This window comes from Acipenser ruthenus, chromosome 8, assembly GCF_902713425.1.
Source record: "Acipenser ruthenus chromosome 8, fAciRut3.2 maternal haplotype, whole genome shotgun sequence".
NCBI lineage: Eukaryota > Metazoa > Chordata > Actinopteri > Acipenseriformes > Acipenseridae > Acipenser > Acipenser ruthenus.
The window spans coordinates 14,949,990-14,973,123 of NC_081196.1; the positions used below are offsets into that span (position 1 = coordinate 14,949,990).

General features: G+C 37.7%; 1 protein-coding gene across 1 annotated transcript in view; it reads left to right on the plus strand.

Annotated features, from left to right (window-relative positions):
• Positions 1-1,270: 1,270 nt before the first annotated feature.
• LOC117407208 (sister chromatid cohesion protein PDS5 homolog B-like) overlaps positions 1,271-23,134 on the plus strand; it is a 47,369-nt gene continuing 25,505 nt past the window's right edge. The window contains exons 1-2 of the mRNA XM_034011921.3: positions 1,271-1,400; positions 21,954-22,085. Of these exons, the coding sequence (XP_033867812.1) occupies positions 21,978-22,085 (108 nt within the window). The 5' untranslated portion in view covers positions 1,271-1,400; positions 21,954-21,977. The remainder of the gene's footprint in view (positions 1,401-21,953; positions 22,086-23,134) is intronic.

A 23,134-nucleotide genomic window follows, 5' to 3' on the forward strand; every position in this document is an offset into this window, starting at 1 on the left:
CTTACAATTACGTCTCAACCAAAAGACAGAGCACAAGGAGATTAAGTGACTTGCTCAGGGTCACACAATGAGTCAGTGGCTGAGGTGGGATTTGAACCAGGGATCTCCTAGTTACAAACCCTTTTCTTTAACCACTGGACCACACAGCCTCCTTTTGAGCTACAGTCTGACCAAACCAGAAAAAAAAAAACATATCTCTAAAATGTAAACTGTCAGAGAGAACTATTTGTAACTGTAACTGTAACTATTACATTTTTAAGTACTGTTACTTGTAACTCTTTACAATTATGTTCAAGTAACTTGTAACTACATCTGATTACTTTATAGAAGTAACTTCCCCAACATTGTCCAGCACGTCTGTCCACTTCTCTCATAATTTTTAGTCAGATCATATGATTGTGTTTGAAGATATGGATTTATGCAACCTGTTCTATTGTATTTTATATGTAATAACTTTCTACAAAATATTTTTATTACTAATCACAAATGTATATCACATATTTGTACAACTGTATATGTTATTAAAACAGGATTGCATGTCACTTGATGCAATACTTCATTGGGATCATATAACAGGTTTATTTTTTATTTTTGGTACATTTAGAAAATATTTGCTGGTCATTTTCGCGCTGACTTCAATTAAACTACTACTGTATTTACAGTTAACCGGAAGTTTCTCTGGAACCACAACACAGCCGCATCCGCAGTGCCGTTTGTTTATGTTGTCATGCAAAAACGGTCTTGCTCCCCCTTTGCACTGCCTTAAACCAAGATGGCCACTTTCCGGTTCTGTCCTACCATCGTACCACCAACCTTAGCGCCCTTCATGGTTGGGGTTAGATTTGTAGCTCACAGTAATGTTTACCAGATTTATTCGGTTGTATTTTATATATAATAACTTGCTACAAAACATATCGCACTGTTTGTGAGTTGGAAAAAATATATATTCTCGATATTAAAAAAAATACATTATTCTTATTTTAAATCACAGACATATACCACATATTTGTAAAATTGTATATTTTATTAAAACAGGACTGCATGTCACTTGATGCAATACCAATGGGATCGACATTTCACTACTAAAAGTATGCATTAAAAATAATAAATGATAATTATATAATTTATATTTGCACTAAATACTGTATTTGTTGACAGTTTTTTTTAGATGCTAACAAGCAGCAATCTGACATTTTCCCGTAGGGGGCGCCAACGCCCTACCTGTGATTTGACATTAATGCAGGGTCCCGCTAGCCCTGTAGATGGCACTGTGGCTCCGTTCCTAGATGCTCTCGGCGGTTCGATTGGCGCAGCCGAAGACAAATTGGCGCCATTTTGAAGCTAAGAGGAGGATCAGAGCTGCAGAAGAGGTGACGATTGGCTGTTATTCATCAATAAAGGTAGGATTAATTAACATCAAAGGTTACCAACGTATAATTAAAAAGTGTATGATAATGGCTTTTAGTCTACATTCTGTACCTGTGTTAAAATACTCGATAAAAACCCGATAGAAGGAAGTGTATTTTCCTCACTGGAGCTGCAACGCGTTTTCTGCCTGAGCATTGGCGCTGCAGCGGGGGGAGAGACAGACAGAGAGAGCGGGTTCAAAAACAATTGCAATATTTAATTTTCAATCTGTTTTTATTTTTTATTGTTAACACAGTCTACATACATACTTCCTTTACGAGGTATCGAATTTATTTTTTCATTGGTATTCTGCGTGCAGTGTTTTCTTTGCATGTCAATGTGGCCTTGCATGCATACTATACACTGTCCGTACAACAACACTGTGATGATAACTGATCAACCATGCCTGTGTATTACTGGTTTTATATTGTTTTCAAAATACATGTTTTAAACTTTGTTATATTTTGTGGAACAGTGTCGAGAGATATTTGTTGATACCGTTGGTCTTTTGTTTTGTGGAATAAGTCTGTATTTAACTTTCTTTCGCTAAACATTCAAGCTTTGTTTAAACCAACATCGAATGTAGTTTTTTTCTAGATATTAAATAATCCTAAAGCCGTTAAGTAATTTTGCTCATTTATTCTGATCTTAATAATAGTCTTTGTCGTATTTCAGGGTTGAAATATACAATGCGGTATATACAAAGCCATTCACAGTATTTGATATATGTCTGTAAAACTGAAAGATAGGATCCGCTTGCCTCGTTAAATTAAATTAACATTTGTAAAGCTGATATAATTTAAACAAATACAGACTGTCTAAAGATGTCTACATTTTTTTTTTTAAATGTATGTGACGGAAATGAAGCCTTGTCGGTGTCTGTCTTTGGCTTTGGATACATTGAGCGGGTTTTTTCTTTTGAGGACGCCTTATACCTCTTTTGTTAACTGCACAATATTTTACACTACGATACATGGATAGAGCAGTTACGTAGCTTAACACTACATTGATATGCATTTCATACTGTACAGGATTGCAAACGTGACTTTGAGATCACATCTTCAATTCGTGTTATCTCAACACCTGCTATTTTAATTGAAGATGAAGGTTATGGAATTCTGTTTATGTATGTAGTAAGTGTATAGACTAGCACTGGTTTGGAACGACTCTGTGGACACGATCTGCAAGCATTCTTTCAATAAGATGCAACGTAGTAATTTATTTTAAAATCTTTTTTTGTCAACAGTTCATACCAAGTAAGGCCCTATGGGCTCAGCAGGGTTAAGTTGATAGGTTAAAGTTAAAATTGACCTTGGAGTTGACAAGGGACCAGGAATAACTTCAACAGTCTGTTGACCAGATACCTACAGTACCACTGTGTGTGTGTGAAGAGGCTGAAAATATAAGCCTATGTGTAGTGTTATATATATATATATATAAAACTAGATATGATCTCGATAATGACCATATTGGGGGGATTAATAAAAAAAATCATGTAGTCTTGCAGAGACATGCTTTTTATTGCTAGTACTGCTAAAAATACAAACACAGTATAATCCCGTTTATTTTATATTAAGATACAACAAACCCTGTTTATACCAAGTCTCGTAGGTAAACACCACAAGTATTATTTAACCATTTTATTCCATTGATTGGTGTTTAGGTACTGTTGGCATTATTTTGAGATATGCACATGCATCAGCGGTTCATTACTTGCGCTATTTTTAAAATGTGAACTTTTGTTATAAATGAGATGTACTTTTAAAACATCAAAACACATCTCAAAATAATGCAAAATTCAGCATGACACTGTGCTTAATACTTTTAGAGGTGTCTTGAGTCAGCATTAACAGCAGTTGAAGATTCAATTACTTCTGTAGTGGCAGGAAAATGAACAGCGGTGAAGTCTGCGCAGTGAAGTATAGAAATATTTAGTTTTTGAGGTGGCTGATGGAATAGTTAAACAATATAACAAGACCTTGTTTTTCTCCATGGATATTGTGAAGCAAAGCACCACTTAAGCCCCTTTCACACTGGCATGCACTACCTGTGTCACAACCTCCCCGGGTCAGGACCCGGTGTCATGTGGGTCGGTTACGCAATTTCGCACTGCTTTTGATAAAGCAGGGTTGACCTGGGTGACAGACACAAGTACACAATATGTGTAACAGTGCCCTGGAAGCAGCTTGTTACTGACATATCCATCCAAGCTTCTCTGGATCGAACTGTCAGCCCAAATGTTGATTAGAGCAAATGTTTCAACGTCCCTGCTGCGATCTGGCTTGTGCTGTGTCTCGGTCAACAAAAATATGGCTACAGAAATGTTCTTTGTGGAAATGAAACCTTTCATGCAGTTGTGGCTGTTTTGTTATTGTGTTGGCTTGCGAACGGCCATCAAGCATTTTGTACCACTCAACCCAGGTCAAAGCGTGTCAACCCACATTCTGAGGTGGGTTGCTGGGACCCGGGTTAACCTGGGTATGACCCAGGCATGTGGTTTCACACTGCACGGGATTGTGACCCAGGTAGCCAGAACCCGGGTCTGGACCTGGGTAGAAGTGCCAGTGTGAAAGGGGCTTAACTTAAAGTAAGTTCTTGCTTTTCATATGTAAATATCTGTTGACATCTGTATGTTTCTTTTATTATATTATTTTTCTGTGTTTTGGAACACTTCGATATTATCTGTGCACGATATCGTATTGTACATGCACACTATCGTTCTACAATTTTTATATCATTGCCCACTCCGAAAATATAATATGCACAATTGTTTTAAATGTTTTATTGCATTATATGGTTAGATTTAATACTGCTAGTGAGGAGGAATTAGAGATGGCGCTGCATTGGGCTGAAATTTCTATTTTCAGATAGCAGCCTCTTCATATAACTTGCTATTCGAGTACTTGTGTAATTTGGAATAACACTTGGCATCTGAGTCCTGCATTTGAAAATGCTGGTTTTTTTAATGGTGTATTTCCATTTCACCTTAATCAATGTTTATTTATATAGTGCACTTCAAATCAATAAAGGCGTCTCGGAGCGCTTCACATAAAATGTATATAAATTATATATATATATATATATATATATAAAGAAAATACATTCATGTTTAAATAAAATATAAGACATTTGGTGTAAAGTATAAACAAAATAATGTACCCTAGACGATTTCTAATTTAAAATTGATAAAAATGTGTATTATAATAATTAAGACCACTACTAAAATCAAGAAATGGCACTGTAAAAACAGATATCCAGTTCACTTCATAAAGCTGAAAACTATTTTTCAACTACACTAAATAGATGGGTTTTTAGGCGTATGGTTTTCAGTGCCTTGACTGAACAGATAGCTTGTGACCAATGGTACCACTTGCTGCATATAACCAACTGGGATTTAATACTCAACCCTAGGGGGGTCATGCCTGTGTTAGTGCTTGTTATGCTTCATGGTCCAAAATGTTTTTTGGGTTGTAAGATTTTCAACTCTCGATGTAAAAATGAAACCCCTTCCCAGGTACCATATTTTGAAAATAATGTTTTCAAACCTGTAATTGCTATAAAATGTTAACATATGGTGAATATTAAACACAAATAAATGACAAACTGTGTTTTTCATTAACTCTTATGCTCCTGTGTACTACATATTCAATATAGAGATAAAACACTTTCTTTTTTTTTTTTGGAACAACGAAAACAAAAACGCTGCTAATAACAATAATAATCAGTAAACAGTAATTATCAAATAAAAATTAAACAACATCAAAACATGTGCCATTATTGACTTTCTCTGTGCCGTCCCAACCACTGCACATTTTTCTTGTCTTTTCTTTTGTTTTCATTTTTGTAGCAGACCCTGTAATTTCGTTGCAGTCTCTGTTTCCCTTGTGTCGGAGGGATAGTCACAAATGCGTGTACACAGCTATTTTGCGCAGGCATTGTGATGGATCTGGCTGCCGCATTGCCTGTACCCAGTGCTGTGTTTTGATAGTATTTCGTCACAGCACTGCAATTTCAAACCAAACAGCTTCCATTTTGCATCTGGCTTACCTGTAAAGTAGCTGCATGCTCTTTTGTTTGTGCTGTTTGTATTGTTCTTGGCTCTACATCATCATCATCGCTGAGTGATAGATAAGTGCATTACTGTGACTGCTATCGAAGTCCTCCGAACCAACTTCACTCCCGTTGCTCATTATAGAAAGACCACATATGTTGCAATGTTTAGCTTTCGCTAAAAACGATGTAAACTACAAGTAAAAATAGTAATAAAACAAAAAATATATATTTGTCTTCTGAACACCCACAGGTAGATTAGAATCGCTACATGACACGCAATTGGATACAAATGTCACCTGACCCTCCCCGACTTTCATTGCACATTCCACAGTACTAGCACTGCTTTAGAGAATTAAACCTGAAATGCTAGACTGAGAAACCGATCGTAGAATAGAATGGGAAACTTGACATAGGCAGGTACGGCATGGTACTGAAAGTGGGTTTTCATTTGACGTATGTGCGTACTTCATGGTGTTGAAGTGGTTAAGGTAAGGCAAGTTTATTTTTCCGTTAAAAGTGCTACCGGTTATAATGTTCTGCTGCCCGGCTGGTGTCTTATATAACCAGAACTGAGTCTGCATTTTTTTTTGTATTGGTCCGCATACATACCTGCGTACCAGTTATGTCAACCACTTATTATGGATTAAAAGGATACAAGGTGTTGGAAAGCCATATTCTCTGCAGAAAACATAATAAATACTCGTCGCAGTAACTACAGCCTGTCGTCTGCTTTTTCTTTGTGACCTGATGTTGGAGACAAACATGGTGATCCAGCAAATTCTAAAATACACCCCATGTTAAACAAGCATCTTTTGGAAAAAAAAAGAAGTTTCATAGAAGACGGTGAAGTCAAGGTCATTTTAAACTTATTAACAAAACGTTAAGATTTTTCTTTAAGTTGTACACAGAACCTTTAAGTTTAAACATTTTTTATTACTTGCATGACAAAAGCAATTTGTGTTTGTTTTGTTTTTATTAGCACTGTATGTTACATGTTTTCCTTGGTAACATAAAATGAAGCAAAACATGTCAACTTTGTGCTTAAAATGAAACATTTACAATATTCAATGCTTAGTATTGCAAAGAGGCCTAAATTAGTGGATGATTAGCTCAGGTTCAAGAGCTCTTGCCTTGTGTGCTACACTGAAAGTATTTTGTGTGGCTTCTTTTGTAGGTTCAACGTTTAGGTATTATTATTATTATTATTAAAGCTAAAAAACGGGGGAAAGGAAGGCGACACAAAAATAGAAATTAACAAGAAAAATTGAAAGTGTACATAGTTCATTTTTGACCTTTAACAATTAAAAGGTAGTGAGTTTCTGGTATTAGCAAGTTGCATCTGAGATCCAAAGGAACAAGAACATTAAAATAAGACATGCTGTACAACATTTTTCAGCCCTTGTGTACAGGTAAGAAAAAATAGATTTCACTTGAAACTAAATATATATGTAACCTCCACTTTATTTCACTGGATACTTGCATCAAGTTTCACAGACCCTATTTTACCATCCTGACATGTCTTTTAAAAAAAATTCTGCTTGGCAGGTGCAGGTGCTGTTTTGTTCACTCAAGTATTGGCATCTCTGGGTTTGTGAAATCAGCAGTTAAAGTTCACTTATTTGGGATACATTCTAATTTCAGGTGTAATCTGAATCTTCATTCAATTTGGGTTCCTGAGCAACAAATCCAACATGGCAGTGGATCCCAGATTCCTGCTAGTTTTCAGCTTTTTTTTTTTTTTTTTTTTTTTTTTTTTTTTTACTTCTCATTTCATCTCTGCATGTTATTTGTCCCATCCAATAATTTATTTTATTAGTACGGAGTCAAAACAAAGAAAACATGCCTATTCAGGTCTAGAACTATAACTGTTTAAAAAGTAAGCAGCAGGTTGTTTGAAGCAAGGTGGCTGTACTAGATCGTACCTGTAGTACTGATTTAACTTGGCTACAACCGACAGGATTACTTTTTTGTCTGTGCTGACTTTCCAGTTTGATTTCTGAAAGCCGTTTATTTTCAGTTCTGTTCAGCAGCCTTTATAGTAGCCTTTCGTTTAATGTGTGATTCTGAAGCTAAGTAGCGATCGATCGTTTTTTCTCCAGACACATTAAAAGATGTGGAAAACAATTGCCTCCATCTGCATGTACAGTTTCTTTGAGAAATATCTTGACACGATCATCGGCCGAAATATACTTTGCTTTCTTTGCTTTGTCGCCCATTTCTGTTATTTTACCTCCAATGCTAAAAACTAGATTTTAGCACTGACTTTGTCCCACCTCCTACTGTACAGTACAGGTCACAGAACAGACGCATAAATAGACTGATTTAAAACATCATTGTCATTTGAACAGTAAACAAGAATGTTAACCGCTTTGGAGTATTTTTTTGTAAATGTTATTTGTCTACGGAGGTGTGTGGTTGTTTTTTTGGGTTTTTTTTGCACACAGGACAGCGAAAGAAAAAAAAGCTTATCTACAGTAGTAACATATATAGTTTGCGTCGCTTCCGTTGTGCAGTAGTCTCCGTACTTGTCTGATATGCATTGGCCCCTAAAAGGTGAATTTTGCGGTGACCCCTCAGTTTCCCGATTTCCTAAATGTTGTTGAAGCTGACACCCTGGGATCCTTCAAGAAGCTGCTTGATAAGATTCTGGGATCAATAAGCTACTAACAACCAAACGAGCAAGATGGTCCGAATGGCCTCCTCTCGTTTGTAAACTTTTTTATGAAATCGATTTTAGGTAGACCCCTAATTATATCCATACATGCACCTGTAAAATATGTTGCATACAGAGGGGTTATGACTACATATACCTCAGATTCTTTTCAATAAGTTCTGCTAAAGAATATCCAAACAAAGTTTCAGCACAACTGAATAAGCACTTCTCTATGTATGTGTCACATATGAACATAGATCCCCAGATTCTGATGCATGCAGTGACAGCAAGCAGTTTGTATATGTAAAGCTCTTCTACTTGTGATTGTCTTGAATGTTTTAATTTACAGTCCTTTCACTAGTGTTTTTCTTTAAAATTAGTTAAGTGTTGGCGTTGTTAGCACACCATGCTAAGTAGAATTCTATCACCAGCTGTCATGTGACAGCTGGTGAAGGACCCCACACTGGCACTTAACTAGGACTACTTGTGAATGTTTCCAGAGTAAATGGCTATTTAGTAATATGTTTACTGCCCCTTCCTTTGTATGAGACAAAGCAGTCATTCTGAGTGGTTCTGGTTGCAACTACTCATGTTCTTTTTTTTCTTTGACCTGATTTCAGCGGTTGCCGTTCCAGTTGCCAGCCATAGACATGTAAAATAGGCTACATCAGCCAAAGTGGCTTTAATGTTTGTAATAAGCCTCATCCAGTGAAGAAAACTCAGTCCAAATATGTATTCACTGGATGGAACTGGTGCTTCTAACCTAGACACTGGTTAATAAACCTATACAACATTTTATATTTAAAGATACATTCAACCATAGATACCTGCTTACTTTGAAAAGGCTCTTGAATGGCAAAAAGCATATGTGGAGTCTTCAACTATTACCACTGCTATTGCTGGAGTGGGACAGCAGTGTATTACAGAAAATCAACTGTTAAAAAGTACATTAGTCTCTGGCTAAGAGAACACCCCTCGGGAAGCAAGCAAAGTGTTCTGTTAGCCAAAGTGTTCTTTAAGATATGAATCAGTAAATATTTATTATTTGTCATGGTGCACATGCATTAACATGAAATGAACAGAATAAGTAAGAAAAGCAATAGGCCAGTGTATGTTAATAAACTATAATAATAAAGTGTACAGACAAAGTAATGTTAATAAACTAACACCGCATCCCAACACACGTTTATAAAATAAATAAATAAATAAATAATGCAGCAGCTCTACATTAATTATAAATACCTGTATAGCAGCAATATTCAAGATGTGCACAAAATGATTTAACAGAATGGTGAAGCAACTCGCCACAATGGGAAAACGCCAAAATGCTGTTTTGGCTGGGAGCAGTATGAATGGAGATACGTGCAAATTACTTTTTTGCTGTGGTTAAGATGTGGAAGTTTGCATTGGGTGATAAAAAAAAAACTGTTTTGAAAGATAAACCGTTACCAAATAAGACCATTTTGCTACCTACTTTCCCGGCAGGTAGCAAATCCTCACTAAGATAACTTCTAGCCCTTGTACAGTGCTGGAATGAATATGTTCGGATATTCGCCTCCTAATTTAAATATTCGTTCGGATGTTCGAGACAGCATCGCAGCAGGGGCAGGGGGGCTTGGCTCCTATGTGTGTGCATTTACACTACAATGTGTGACACGTTAAAGTAAAAAAATATCCTTCATGTAACATGTCTTGTTAACTTGTTTACAAAAAAAAGAAAAAATGCTTTCCAGTTCGTGGAAGTTCTAATAGCCTTTGGAGGGAGGAGGGGGGGGGGGGGGGGATGCTACAACAAAATGAAAAGGTGCTCGGTGGATACGCTTTGTTCTTCCTCCATCTTGCACATGTTCTTTACGTCTGGTTCATTGTTTATAAATCATGCACAAGCGCCTTCTCTGGCCACAACATCGCATTTCATTTTGAATATACCGATTTTATTTTATTTTTTCTTCTTTGAAAACAAATCCATGCCTGGGTTAGTAGACGTCCTCTACTTTGAGCTAACTCTGAGGACACTTGCTTTTTAGTTGTGTGCGAATCATGGGATGAAGGTTTTTCTATCTGCCAGCGAGTCCTTATCTGCTAGAAAAGAATGCCCATGGGTAACTTATCAAACCCACACAAGCTTAATATCCATCCCCCAATACCACTGACATTATATTACAAAACATTTGAATAAATGCAATTATGAGATTTGAATAAATCCCAAATTAAATAAATTGAATACTGACTAAATCAATATTAATGTATAAGTTTTTTTAATTTTGGCACAGTTTGAGATTTTGTTTGAGTACTTGCATTCCTTATTGGCTTCTATATCCAATACCATGGAGAAATCTATTTTGCATATTATTTTACAGCTGTAAAAAAGCCTGTATGACGAGATGAAAATGTGTTGAAATGTTCTGTGAGAATCAAATAATTATCTGAGCCAATGATCAAAACTGGCAATAAATGTACCGTCGCCTCAAAACAGCACAGATTTTAATCTTTTGCTCGGTTGGTTTATTTCTTATGCTTAATTTTGCATCCTACTGCTACTATGTGTCATATAGATTAAGAAACCATGCACACCTAATTGAAAATAAATGCATTTGTTTGTTTGCTGTCTATCCAGTTATTAGACTGCGAGAAGTTTGAGCTCTCAATTCTGCTAATAACATGAAGACTGAACTGCCAATAGTGGTAGTATTTTGCTTTTGTTTCATTTAGTTTGAGATGTAGTTACGTACAGTAAATGTATTGCATGGATAGAAATTCCCTGTTTTCCACATAAAACTGTGGTGGAGCACCAGACCTGCAATTTGTAAAGTGTCCCACTAGTCTAGTTTCCCAGGAAGCCTTCTGTAATTTTAGCCCTGAAAAAGTGTTGCATGTTGGTTATTCCCCTGGCTTAAAACCAGCCAGGGCTCTGCAGGTTGAGGCCCCAACTTGTCTGTCAGACAGTCTTTGGTTGGAAGGAGAGATTTGTCCTACTTGTCCTCTTGGGTTGTTTGCAGTGAATCCAATGGCTGGTTTCCAGTAGCAACTAAAACCCTGTCAGCAAACATCTCTCATTACGTTTTTAATCCACTGCCGTGCTGTAAGTGTTGGTACATGTGCCACAGTAGTGTAGGGTTCTCTGTATGAAGTTGGAAACCTTGGTTTCAGCTGAACAGGAAACCAACAGAACTAATGTAGCATGTTGTTGCTGACAGTTGATTGGCAAAAGTGCAGAGATTAAGGAGCTGTCCAGAAGTGTCACAAATGTTATTTGCTTTCTTTAACATGAACCAGTGCTGGAAGTGCTCTCTAATGTATAACCAAGGATAGCAGAATGTCCAAAATCTTCTGGAAATTAAAAAAAAGAGGGGGGGGGGGGTGTCCTAAATATTGTCATCAATGTAGTTAAAATGTACAAGCTTAATACTACCAATTTTAATTTGAATACCCCTACATGCAAAAGGCTGGTATTGCAGCTGCTGTTTCACAACACATGCAAAATACCCCAGTACCAAAAAAAAAATCATATCTGTGTAATTGATCCTTTCACTGACGCAATCCAGTACACTTTTAAAAAATATATTAAAACAATGCAGCTCTGTCCTCAATCTCCTCATGTTGGTCGTGCCCATTTCCAAAATACTCGTTCTGCTGTAATTTGTATTGCTAATTATTGCAAAGAGCAAAAATACTAAAAATAAGAACAATTCTTCGTGGTGTTGTACAGAGACAGAGTACCGTCAGACTAACTGAACAACCTACTACGACTAGCAGGGTGGTCAAACGTATTTTTAGTTTCAAATTGAAAAAAATCTTAATGGATTTTATTAATCCGCTTTAACGTAACAAAGATAGCTGAAACAAAAACTTAAAAATAAATAAATAAAAAATGTAAACCATGAAAGTATTTTAACGCACAAAAATCTGCTCATTATTTAACCGGAAGTCCGTCTTGGATTTACTGTTGATGCTGAACTAAGTCCGTACAGCAGTAACGCGTACAGTACAGTATGTAGAGGAGGAGAGTGGCGTTTGATTCAAGTACTTGGAAATTGTAATGCTCAAGTACTCGCCTCGAGCAGTAGATCTCAAAAATCCCACTCCTACTATGAAAGACCTCAAACTTTTAATATCAGTCACAGTGCTCTTTACAATTTCAAAATATTGTGCTATTTTATCCCTGGTAATTACTTTTTCCAGAAGTGAAAGTATTTCCAACTTTTTTCAATTGTAAGCACAATTTGCTTTCCTGTAGCCATTTTACATTAGCGCTGTACAGTGGGTGATGTTCGTCTCGTCCTTTTTTTTATTGATTGATTTATTTATTTATTTTGTTTTTAAACCATATGATTTTGGGCAAAGTTACTTATAAAAAAAAAAAAAAAATACAACAAAAACATGGAATAGGTTCCTGTTTTCCTGTTAAATGAACCTTTTAAGAAACACACTATTCTAAAACCATTGTAGTAATTAAAACTATAAATATAAACATTTCAATATATACTTTGTACGTGTGTTTTTTTTTTACTTTGTAGTTAAGTCTTTGCGATTTTGTTAAAACGTTATTTGCTTAGTAAAAATAACACAGGGCTATCGGTATCATAATGTAATATAAAGAGTGTGTGTATGTAGATATGGTTTAAATGTTCATAAAAATGTACCAAAAGCACATCTATTTAATATTTCAATGCCAATCTAATCTGGCATGTGTTTTTATTTGTGTGGTTGCTTTATTATATTTCTGCTAAAATGTGCACAATATGATAAATTGTTGCAAGGGATGTTGTAAATTTTCAACACAAAGTTGGTGGGTCTTTGGTAATGTAAGGCTTTTGTGATGATTTTAGATTTCCCTTCTGTAACACAAAATAAGAGGCTGGAGTTCTACTAAAGACATGAAACCAACTTCAACTAACCTTACCTCCTGGTATGATTAAATCTGGTATTGCAGTCTTTAGCATAAGTTAAGTAAGGAGATACATGCCTGACCTTGATGTTCATATGTGACACGGTGGATGTAAGTGATGGTGATGTACGTTGTCATGATCCTGAAGGTTCCAGTTGTGTAGTGTTTCGAGGGATGTACTGTATATTGCAAACTTACTTCTTATTACTACTTATTTTCCATATTTCTCATGTCTTCTTGTTGGAGTGTACAGGCTTTGTTTCCATAGCAACTCTTAGATAGCCCTACTATTTTGTTTACTGTATAACCAGGGTTATTATTTCACTGACATGTATGTCATGCCCCGAATAATAAAGAGAAAATACTGAACATTGATAGCTACAGTTCAAGAATAACAAGTTACTCTGATGGACATTATCTTTCCAAGAAAAAAAAGTGCTTATTTTCTATTGTGCCACTAGTTATCATGCAGCCTAATGTATCGGTAAACAGCCTTGAGGTTTAACGTTGTTGTTTAGCATGTACCTACCAGCAGTAGTACTTCAGGGTTGCAGCAGAAATATTGGGTTTCAAATCAATAGGCCTGTAACAGGGGGAGACCTGTGCTGACTCTTCTGATGTGTTCATAGTGCTGCAGGGAGAGGGCAGCAGCCCATCAATATCCGCCTGTCAGTCATGGCAGTGACACGGAGAGGTGGGAGAGTGTGTGTGCGGACTTTCCTTCTCTCTGAGTGGCTGAGAGGCGGGTCTTGGGGGAATTGCTGGCCCTATAAGTTAACATTCTGCTGTTCCCTCAGGTCTGCCCTCTGAGACGTAAACGGTGTGCGGAAGCGCTGGAGAAAAAAACTGCGGGGAAGGAAATCCCAACAAGAAAAAAATAAATAAATAAAAGAATTAGCGGTAGCGGGGGAAAAACTTTGGGCAGCCCCGGTAAAAGCTGTATAGCAGGCTGAGGGAGCCGCTAGTGTAGGACGGAGACCCGGGTCGTGCGGGTAGCGACGGTTGGGGTGAAGCTGCCGAGCGCAGCACCTTTTATTTGTAGTTTTGTTTACTGTGTTTTATTTTCCCTGTTCCTTTCACCTTTTGATTATTGTTTTGTTTGCAACACTGTATCCTGTACCGCCCCCGGTATAGTTGTGGCTCTGTCGCTACCATAGTTGGTACGGCAGACCACAGACAACAGTGCCCTCTGCAGGCTGAAAAGAAATTGAGCTCCCATAATAAAACTGGGCACCTGTGCGGTGTTCCTAAATTACTTCTCTGTGTCCTGTGTGTCAGTGAATTACCCACCACCCTTCCACAAGGCCATTTCCAGTGATCAGCATTGTGACAAACAGCAGGAGTTTAAGACACGGTGAGGCTTTAAGTCATGGTGATACTATGAACGGTGAGCGGAATTTTGTCACCACGCCACTCGCATTCTCTGCACCATTTACAGACAATGGGCAGTTCATTTTTATATAGATATTTGTGGTATATACTTCTAGAATTAGCAAAACAGTACTGATGAGCAGCATTCTGCATTTAAAAATGTAAAACCGCTGTTTCTGAAAATAGGGCCGTAGTTTGTATGTAAAAGTACCTTGCACCTACAGAGCATGAATTTCAGCGCAGGATCGTGAGAATCGTGCATTTTCCAAGTTGCTCCCGCATATCTGCAACTTTCAGTGCGGGAAAATCCCGCAGAGTTATTTTTAGACACCAAGCTACTGTATTTTTCACCCAGTTTAGAATCCCTGAAACGCTACAACAATCTATAAGGAAGTGGGTGTCAGTGACGAAAGCACAAAGCCGCATTCTGAGTAGTTCTGGTTAAATAAATAAAAGTAGTGCTGCATATTTTAAGTGCCGTGAGACTTTATTCTCTCGTACGTGATTCTCGGACGCTATCTTTAAGGATTATAGAAACTCAGTACACTGCAGTAAGTAAACAGTTTTGAAAAAAAAAGACGATATTAAGTCTATCTAGGTGGTGTTTTGCAAGCGGTGACTTTCGTTTTAACTCTTAAAACTCAGCCCCATTCAGTTTGGGGTGCCAGCGCACCGAATGTTACACACATATTACTCGGGCACCATAAAAGCCACCTACCATGGCTTGTTTAAAAGTACAGACTTGGGGCTTTCCAAAGACGTATTCAGTGTGTGTATGCGGTACTCTTAGCCGGAACTACGATCGCCTGAAGTTAAGCGTCTCATCATGTGACAGAGTTCACAGCTTAGGTTTCGTTTTGAGTCTATTGCTCCATCATTCTAGCAGCTAGACTGAAAGGGGCGGTATTGTTGGAAAGCTCAGCTCCCCCCCCCCCCCCCCCAATGTTCATTTCATATTGAGGTTCAGTGGAGCAGTGGAGCATCATTGGTTGAGTGATCTCAAATCTGCAGCAAAAATGAACGGACAGGTCTTGACATTTGAGCATTTTTGGGTGGGAGCAGAGAACGACCAATACAGGATGAGAATTGAACTTCTTCAGTCAACTAATCTAAGAACCGCAATGAAAGTAAAGAATAATATGTTTGTGAGAAGTTGGTTACATTATGATTTAGAGAGACTAGTATTTTAACAGTCGCAGCCGTATCCTGCAACTAACTGTTAACTATACCCACCTGCATTTAACTAAAGGTACATTTATTCAATTTAGTAATCAAGTGTTGTATAAAAAAATATTTACATACCGGTATCCTTTTAACAAACCTCAGGAAAACTACAAGCAAGGTACTTTACCTGTTTCTCTTCTTCCGTGGGTAGCTGTCGACCAGCAAAGCACTGGACCATGTCTTTCACATGCAGGGGTTAATTTTGGTACCTTTTTGTCTAAGAGGCCAAAAATATCAAGTTAGCTTTCAAGTACGAAATATAACCGTTACCAAATGGGTATTTTAGGTCCTAAAGACCCGAATCTTAAATATTGTAAACCTAAGCTGCTCACTGAGCCTGTGACGCGTCATGACTCCTCCCCTGAGGTATCAAAAGGGCTGCGCTCAGATCTGTGCCATGTTTCCTGACAAGACTGACCTGATCGGAGAACCTTCTTCACGCAAGTACTTTGTTGCTACTACCTGTGTATAGATTTAACATTTTTTGTGTTTTACACAAATTATGTGTGATTTTAAACTAATCACTATTAACCCTTAGCGGTCCATTTATTCAGCGCGTCTCACGCGCGCCGGGTCCAACTTATTTTCACACGCACAGTTTATTTTAGACGTGCTGTTTAAAAGTATTTTATTTCACAGTAAAACAGGTTTAAAAGGCACTGCATATCAACAGGACACTCCGTACTCTATCTCCAGCCCCGCCCCACCCCTTGTTCGCTATATTTTTCAAATACCTCTTAATAATAGTACATACCGATAAATCATCATCTCCTGATCACTCGTTTTATCACCAACTCCTCAATAATGCAATCCAAGTCGTTATTTTATTACTATAACATCTAAAAAAAAGCTCTGCAAATGTCTGATTCTTTGAGCACTGGATTGCGGAAGCAGCTGTCTTGTTTGTTTATGTCCGTGTTATCTAAGTGGTGTCGGGGCTATTATTATTCATGAGATACGCCCCCCCCCCCCCCACCCCCCCGGCTTCTTTCGGCTCCTATCGGTCTCACTCAGCCATTGAATGATTTTCTCGGCTTTTTCCGAAGAAAAAACGACTAGAGATCTGTTCTTTGCGTCTTTTTGATGGACCGCAAAGGGTTAATTTTCTATAATACCAGTGTAACTGATAATTCCCTATAAAGATAGCTTAATTGTCTGAATGCAGGCTATGTCTGACATCGGTATAGCCTGCAATCACTATGAGGACGACATATCGCGCCTGGTATTTCTGATTACAGATGCCATCTACGTCAGTGGAATGAGAATTTTTAGCCAAGTAGGCAATGCAGTGGAAGCTTATTTGTTAAATGTCATCTCGATTTACTGTTCTGTTAGAGGCAGAATGGCATAACTTGAATCAGCAAAACCATAGTGAATGAGATAGATCGATTAAATATGCGACTGCTGCAGCACCGCCACCTAAAGTCCATTCATAGGAAACACTGAGTTACAGCCTCCAGAGCATTTTTGATCATTACTGTATTAATAACTCTAAAGTCAGCATCAAATTTTGCAAATGCTCAGATGTCAGCCTAGATGAATTATACTTGATTCTGACAGCGACGTTATTATAAAAAAAGTAGTTTTTGTTTGATTTTGTGATTTTTAGTAAACAAAACTTTAGTTTTAAATGTATGTGTTTCTAATTTACTGCTGGTATTATACAAAATAAAACACACGCTACTGTAAATAATTTCAGATTGTAAAAGCCACCTTGGAGTTCTGTGGCATCTCGAAGGACTTGGCCTGCGGCCTCCTCATGGAACTCCTTGGTGGCTTTTTACAATCTGATTTATGTACAGTAGCTTGTACTTTTATTCTCTATATTACATGTATTGTGTGCACTACAGCCTATTGCTAGTTACGTCCCAATGCCGCCTTGTGTCCTGTGTGAAACCACCGTCTCGAGTCGCTCCTTCCCAGGGATCCAGCAACATAAGCCGGCTGACTTTGTGCTCTCCCCCCAGGCTGCATAGATCTGGCTGGAGCTTATTTTCATCTCATTTTTGCTATTGGCACTATACGAAACCTTTTTATATTTGTCATTGTTAAATTACTGTTTTTTGTTGAGTCTTTTCTCATTGTGTTTTTTCTGTTTTTACAGTTGCTACGTGCAGGCTGGTCTGCAGCGTGGTGCTCGGCACACGTGCAGCAAGAGCAACTGCTGTGCTCAGCAGCACTGCACAGGACCGAGATACTTCAGTATTCAGTTTTGCAAGAATATTATATTCTCTTGTATGATTTATTTTGTACTGTTGGTACTTTTTTTAAAATAGGATGTGTGATGTCGCCTGTTTTAATAGCAAGGAATGGCTATTTGAAAAAAATATGTAAATAAATATAATGTATATTGGTAAGCAGGACGTGGTGTGGTTGAGGACAAAATAATTGAAAAATTACTTGAATTGAAGAAAATTCTGATGGCTGATTTTCATGTTCATGTCACATAAATGTTCTCAAATCACATATGATTGTTGTTCTTAACTGTTCTTGCTCTTGGCCAGTGACCACATCGTCATCTTCACCTACTTGGTGAAATCCTCATATAACCTATATTGCTTGGGGATTTGTCTCGATGCATACATATGTACAAGATGCAGCAGAAATGTGAAATTGATGTTTGCTATCCCATTTCATTATAAAATGTATTAGTCTCTGCACAAAGAGGGGAGAAATACTGCTCATTTTTCACTTCTTTAACCGGGTACTGTGATTTAAGGTTGGAAAATGAATTGCCTCCTGCGTTCTGGGTATAGAGGCACAGTTTTATGCCCTTTATCTTATGGTGTAGCATCCAGGTGCCTAGAATGATACATCTGCAGAGTAGGAAAGAAATGCAGCAATTTTAGGATTTATGTTTATGCATGCATTCATTAAAGCTATAGTATCTGTAATGATCATGGACAACTAATACACATGGTGTTGATCCAAAAGTGCTTTGACATTACATAAAAGTTAATGCAAAACAGTTATGCTAGTAGTAGCTCACTTGAGTTGGAAAAATTAAATTTATGCATGGTTTCTTTTATACATTTATAAATAGTCATGGATTTTGACTTGACGTGTGCAGATTTGGCTCTCGGATATATGCACTTGTCCAGTAATAATCTGTCCTCCTTGCAGGCATGTTGTGGCAAGCAAACATATTGGACTATAATCTTCAGAGATCTCCCACCTTGCCTGTTATGCCCCAAAAGACTACAGTATGCTAATTGGAGTAAAGATACTTGAAATTCACAACTGGAGTGAAAATGTTTGTGTTGTGTGGTGTGTTTTTTTTTTTTTTTGTGAGACCCTGTGGAAGGGTGATGGGCAATTCACTGACACACACGGGAGACAGAAGTTTTATTTGAAAACACCGCACTGGTGTCCAGTTTTATTATTTTAGATATATCTTTTAGCCCGCAGAGGGCGCTGTTGTCCGTAGCTTGAGTACTGGCAACGGTAAACCGGACCACAAAAATACCAATACTGGTAACCGTTAAAAGCTGGCGCACTCATGGGTGCTCTGAAATAATAAATAACAAAAGGCGAAAGAAAAGGGAAAATAAAACACAGTAATAAAACTATAAAATAAAGGTGCTGCTTATGCAGTGCCCCCACTGCCGCGAAGCCGGTCAGCTCGGGTCTCCGTCCTACGCTGTTATGCACTATACTCTGGTGTGGCCAAGGTTCCCCTTCTATTCAGACATGTTCCCTTGGATACGTAACAATTTACTTTCTATATTTTCTTTCTCTAGGCTGGCTGTCTTCCTCAGCCATGCTTGTCAATTTTGGTCGCTCGCTCCAACCACTGGCGTTCCTGCCTTGTCTATGTTTACACTGGCCTTCTCAGCCAGTGTCTCTGGGTATTCCCAATCACAGCCACCCGAATGCGTAACCAAGAGCAGCACTTATGGGCCGAGGGGATCTACGAGGCTGCTGCCCCCTTCCTGCAGTCCCACGCATGCGCCAGATAGTCAGCACAGATTCCCCCCCCCCCCCCCCCCCGTTACAGACCCCTTTAACCTCTGTTTCCAAGTTGTGGAATTCCTAGTTATCTGCACCTAAAATGTTAAGTTGGTAAATAAACTAAAGACATATCTTGCAAATCTAATCCATGTAACTCATGTGTTTGATAGCCATGCTGTCCTATTAATAACCATGCATCAGTTAATCAGAAATCTCAGTTTTACAGCTGACTTGTTTAACTGAAAGTTTGTCTGTTTGGCTTGTATTTCTTGGAATGTTGGAGAATAATCTGTCAGAGCAAAGTTTTTAGTGTGCATCCTGGGTTCTTTTTTTTTTTTGCTTGTAGTAAAAAATAATAATAAAAAAAGCATGAGAACTATGAACAGTATTATGATTTGAGTGTTTTCAGATGAGGATTAGGACTGTGCATTGGCAGTGTCTTCATGGTAGGTACCCAGGTACCTCTTTTTGATAGAGCAAGTGTTTGGAACAAAACAGGTTTCAGTCAAGCAAGATTCACAACCTGCTTTACTTTTACCATTAAACAAATATTTAAAACAATTTCAAATAACAATAATAACAATACATCTCTACATTTGCATTTTAAACCAGATACTGTAGGTGAATGCTACCCTTACATGACCTCTTTACATTACATTATTACATTTGTTACCAGGTCGACTTACAATTATTACAAGATATCACATTTATACAGCTGGGTTTTCACTGGAGCAATCTAGGTAAAGTACCTTGCTCAAGGGTACAACAGTAGTGTTGGCTATACATAGAGTGTAGTAGATGTTCTCATACCTGCAGTGGCTGACATATCTGACGTTGCCTTCCTTAACTGTGTGGTAATGATGATGAATTTAATCCTAAACTAAGTAGGCTCTACTTTTAGATTTGTAACTACTGGCCACCTTTGGCCAATGAGGTAGTATTTTTACTGGCCCGGATACAATTTTATCTGGACATATATCTATATATATATATATATATATATATATATATATATATATATATATATATATATATATATATATATATATATAATATATATATATATATATATTATTTACTTATTTGTCTAAATAAAACAAAACATTCATTAACGGTTAAATTCTCCTGAATTGTAAATACAAGTGTTAGCGCTAGGCTGCGCCATTGTGCCAGTGCCCTCCTGAGATAAAACATGTCCTGCTGAATTTCTCTTTTTTTTTTTTTCTGTTTTCATTTTATTATGACTCTCTCAGATTGGGTACACGGTGGACTACATTTTTTGGAAAGGGGTACACAGCTTCAAAAAGATTGAAAACCCCTGTTCTAATGTGATTTGGTACAATAAATATCCTCTACATCACTGTGACACATTTCCCAATATTTTCCCCAAAAGTTACAGTGAGTATTGTAGAGACACCTTGGTTGTATCTACAGCTTTACAGTTTTATTTTTTGTTCTTCAGAAACAAAAGGTCAGTAAACTCTGACATTTTTTAAAACAAACAAAAATAAGAAATGGTGGTTGGTTCTGAATCAAACATTGACCCCCTCACTGAAGAAAATGTCCCCGTAAAATTGAGAGGGGGCCACATTGACCCTCGGTCTGTAAGTCCTGGAGCAAACGCTGAAATACTATTATAGTATTCTACTTTTAGTGCTTTGCAGTAGTGTGTGTGTTTGCTTTCCAATTGTTTATATAAAGTTATTGAAGGGTCTTGTATTCAAGAAGCGTTATTGACAAACCAGGAAGTGAGTCGAGTTAAAACTGTAAGATTGTAATCCTGTCTGCATCCAACTCAATTATTGATCTAGGAGTTATTTCTTCACCACAGGTGATACGCAGGCGGTAATGCGGTGTAAAATTTAATCTGTTACTTTTCACAATTCTCAGATTCAAAATGCAGTTCTGCATTACCTGAATCTTAAAAAGGTGGACATCCTTGCTTCAACACAGTAAATTAACCTTTGTATATGCAATTTTATTATAAAAACTGAAAATTGATGCGTTTTGACTAGGGTTTATAATAAATCATATGCCCCCCCCCCCCCCCCCCCCCGAATTAAACAAAAAAACGAAAAATTCAGCCCCTAGTTATATAGTACTGTTCCACTGATATAGCTTAGTTGCCTTTCAAGCAATTACTCCAGGTAAAGCTGTAAATCAGATGTTGTGCAAAAAAAATGTGAGCTGCAATTCAAAAACCTTCTTAATCTCTGGTGCACATCTGCTCCACACACCTTTTCTGACACGGTTTTTGCTCTTTCATTTGCCATTTTACTTTGGCCCTTAACTGCACAAGGAACACTTGTTCACAATCACAGATTAAACTGTGAGCTGTGTTGTGGTTTACTTCAATATTTATTTATTTATTTTATTTATTTTATTTATTTTTTTTATTTTTTTTAGGGAGATTACAAGTGAGTGGTGACCATGGCTCACTCCAAGGCACGAGCCAACGATGGAAAGATTACCTACCCTCCGGGAGTCAAAGAGATCTCAGACAAAATATCGAAAGAGGAGATGGTTCGGAGGTTAAAGGTCAGTTAATCCATGTGCTGCGTCCTTTTAATGTTGGTGACTGACACTGAAATCCACAACTGAGAGGCCCTTACTGCTTAAGTTTTATTTTTTCCCTCCATATACAATACAAATTGCAGTTCACCCGTGAGGGGAACTTGTATGTAATTGTCATTCCATCACCACCTCTGCAACTTCAACTGCTAATATCTCATGAACTTTGAGATGTCAACGTCATTGTGGCAATGTGCCCTGCCCCAGTGTACATTTGTGTGTTGTGTTGTATGTTGCGTGTGTTAATGTTGGTGTATAGAGATTGGTACACGGGATATAAACGGGTCTGTGTTTCATATGGTATTTAAATTGTATAATTATATTTAGGCACGGGATTGCACATCACTTCACGTGCATTTAAAATATGTAATAATATGTGAGCACGGGGTTGCACGTAATGAATTTACATGCTGGGATTCAAGTGAATAATGAATTAGTAATTGAATCCCAGCACAACAGTATATATAGAGACACGTAGCTCTCACTCGGGGTTGGGTGTTCGTGAGTGGAGAACGGGAGAGAGAGGAGTAAAAGAAAAACAACGTAAATAATAAGTGTTTATAGACTCACCGTGTTTGTTTGTGTGTCTGTCCGTGCACCGTTTGTAGTGTTGGTCCGTTTTTGTTCGTCTATTTATTTTGGCCTCAAGTGCCGTGTCCTGTTTTGTGTTCTGTTTAAACCTTTTATTTTGTTTAATAAACGCTGAGTGCCACCATTGCACTCAGCATTACTCATCACCACCGTCTGTCTGTGTATTCCTTTCTGGTCTGACGCCACCCACTCCAGCCGTCTTTGTGACAGTCATGTTTTCACTCCTCTGAACAATGTAATCGCAACCTTCACTTTCACCTGTGACTTGAGATGGTTGGCATGTTGTGGTTATGTAGACTTTTTGGTTTCCAAAGACGTAATGCTTTGAGGTGGCTTAATACTCTTTGCACATCAAGTGCAGTCATGGGTATAGCACAGGTATTGGGAGAGGTGTGGGTGTAACAACATTACATATTTGGTTAGTC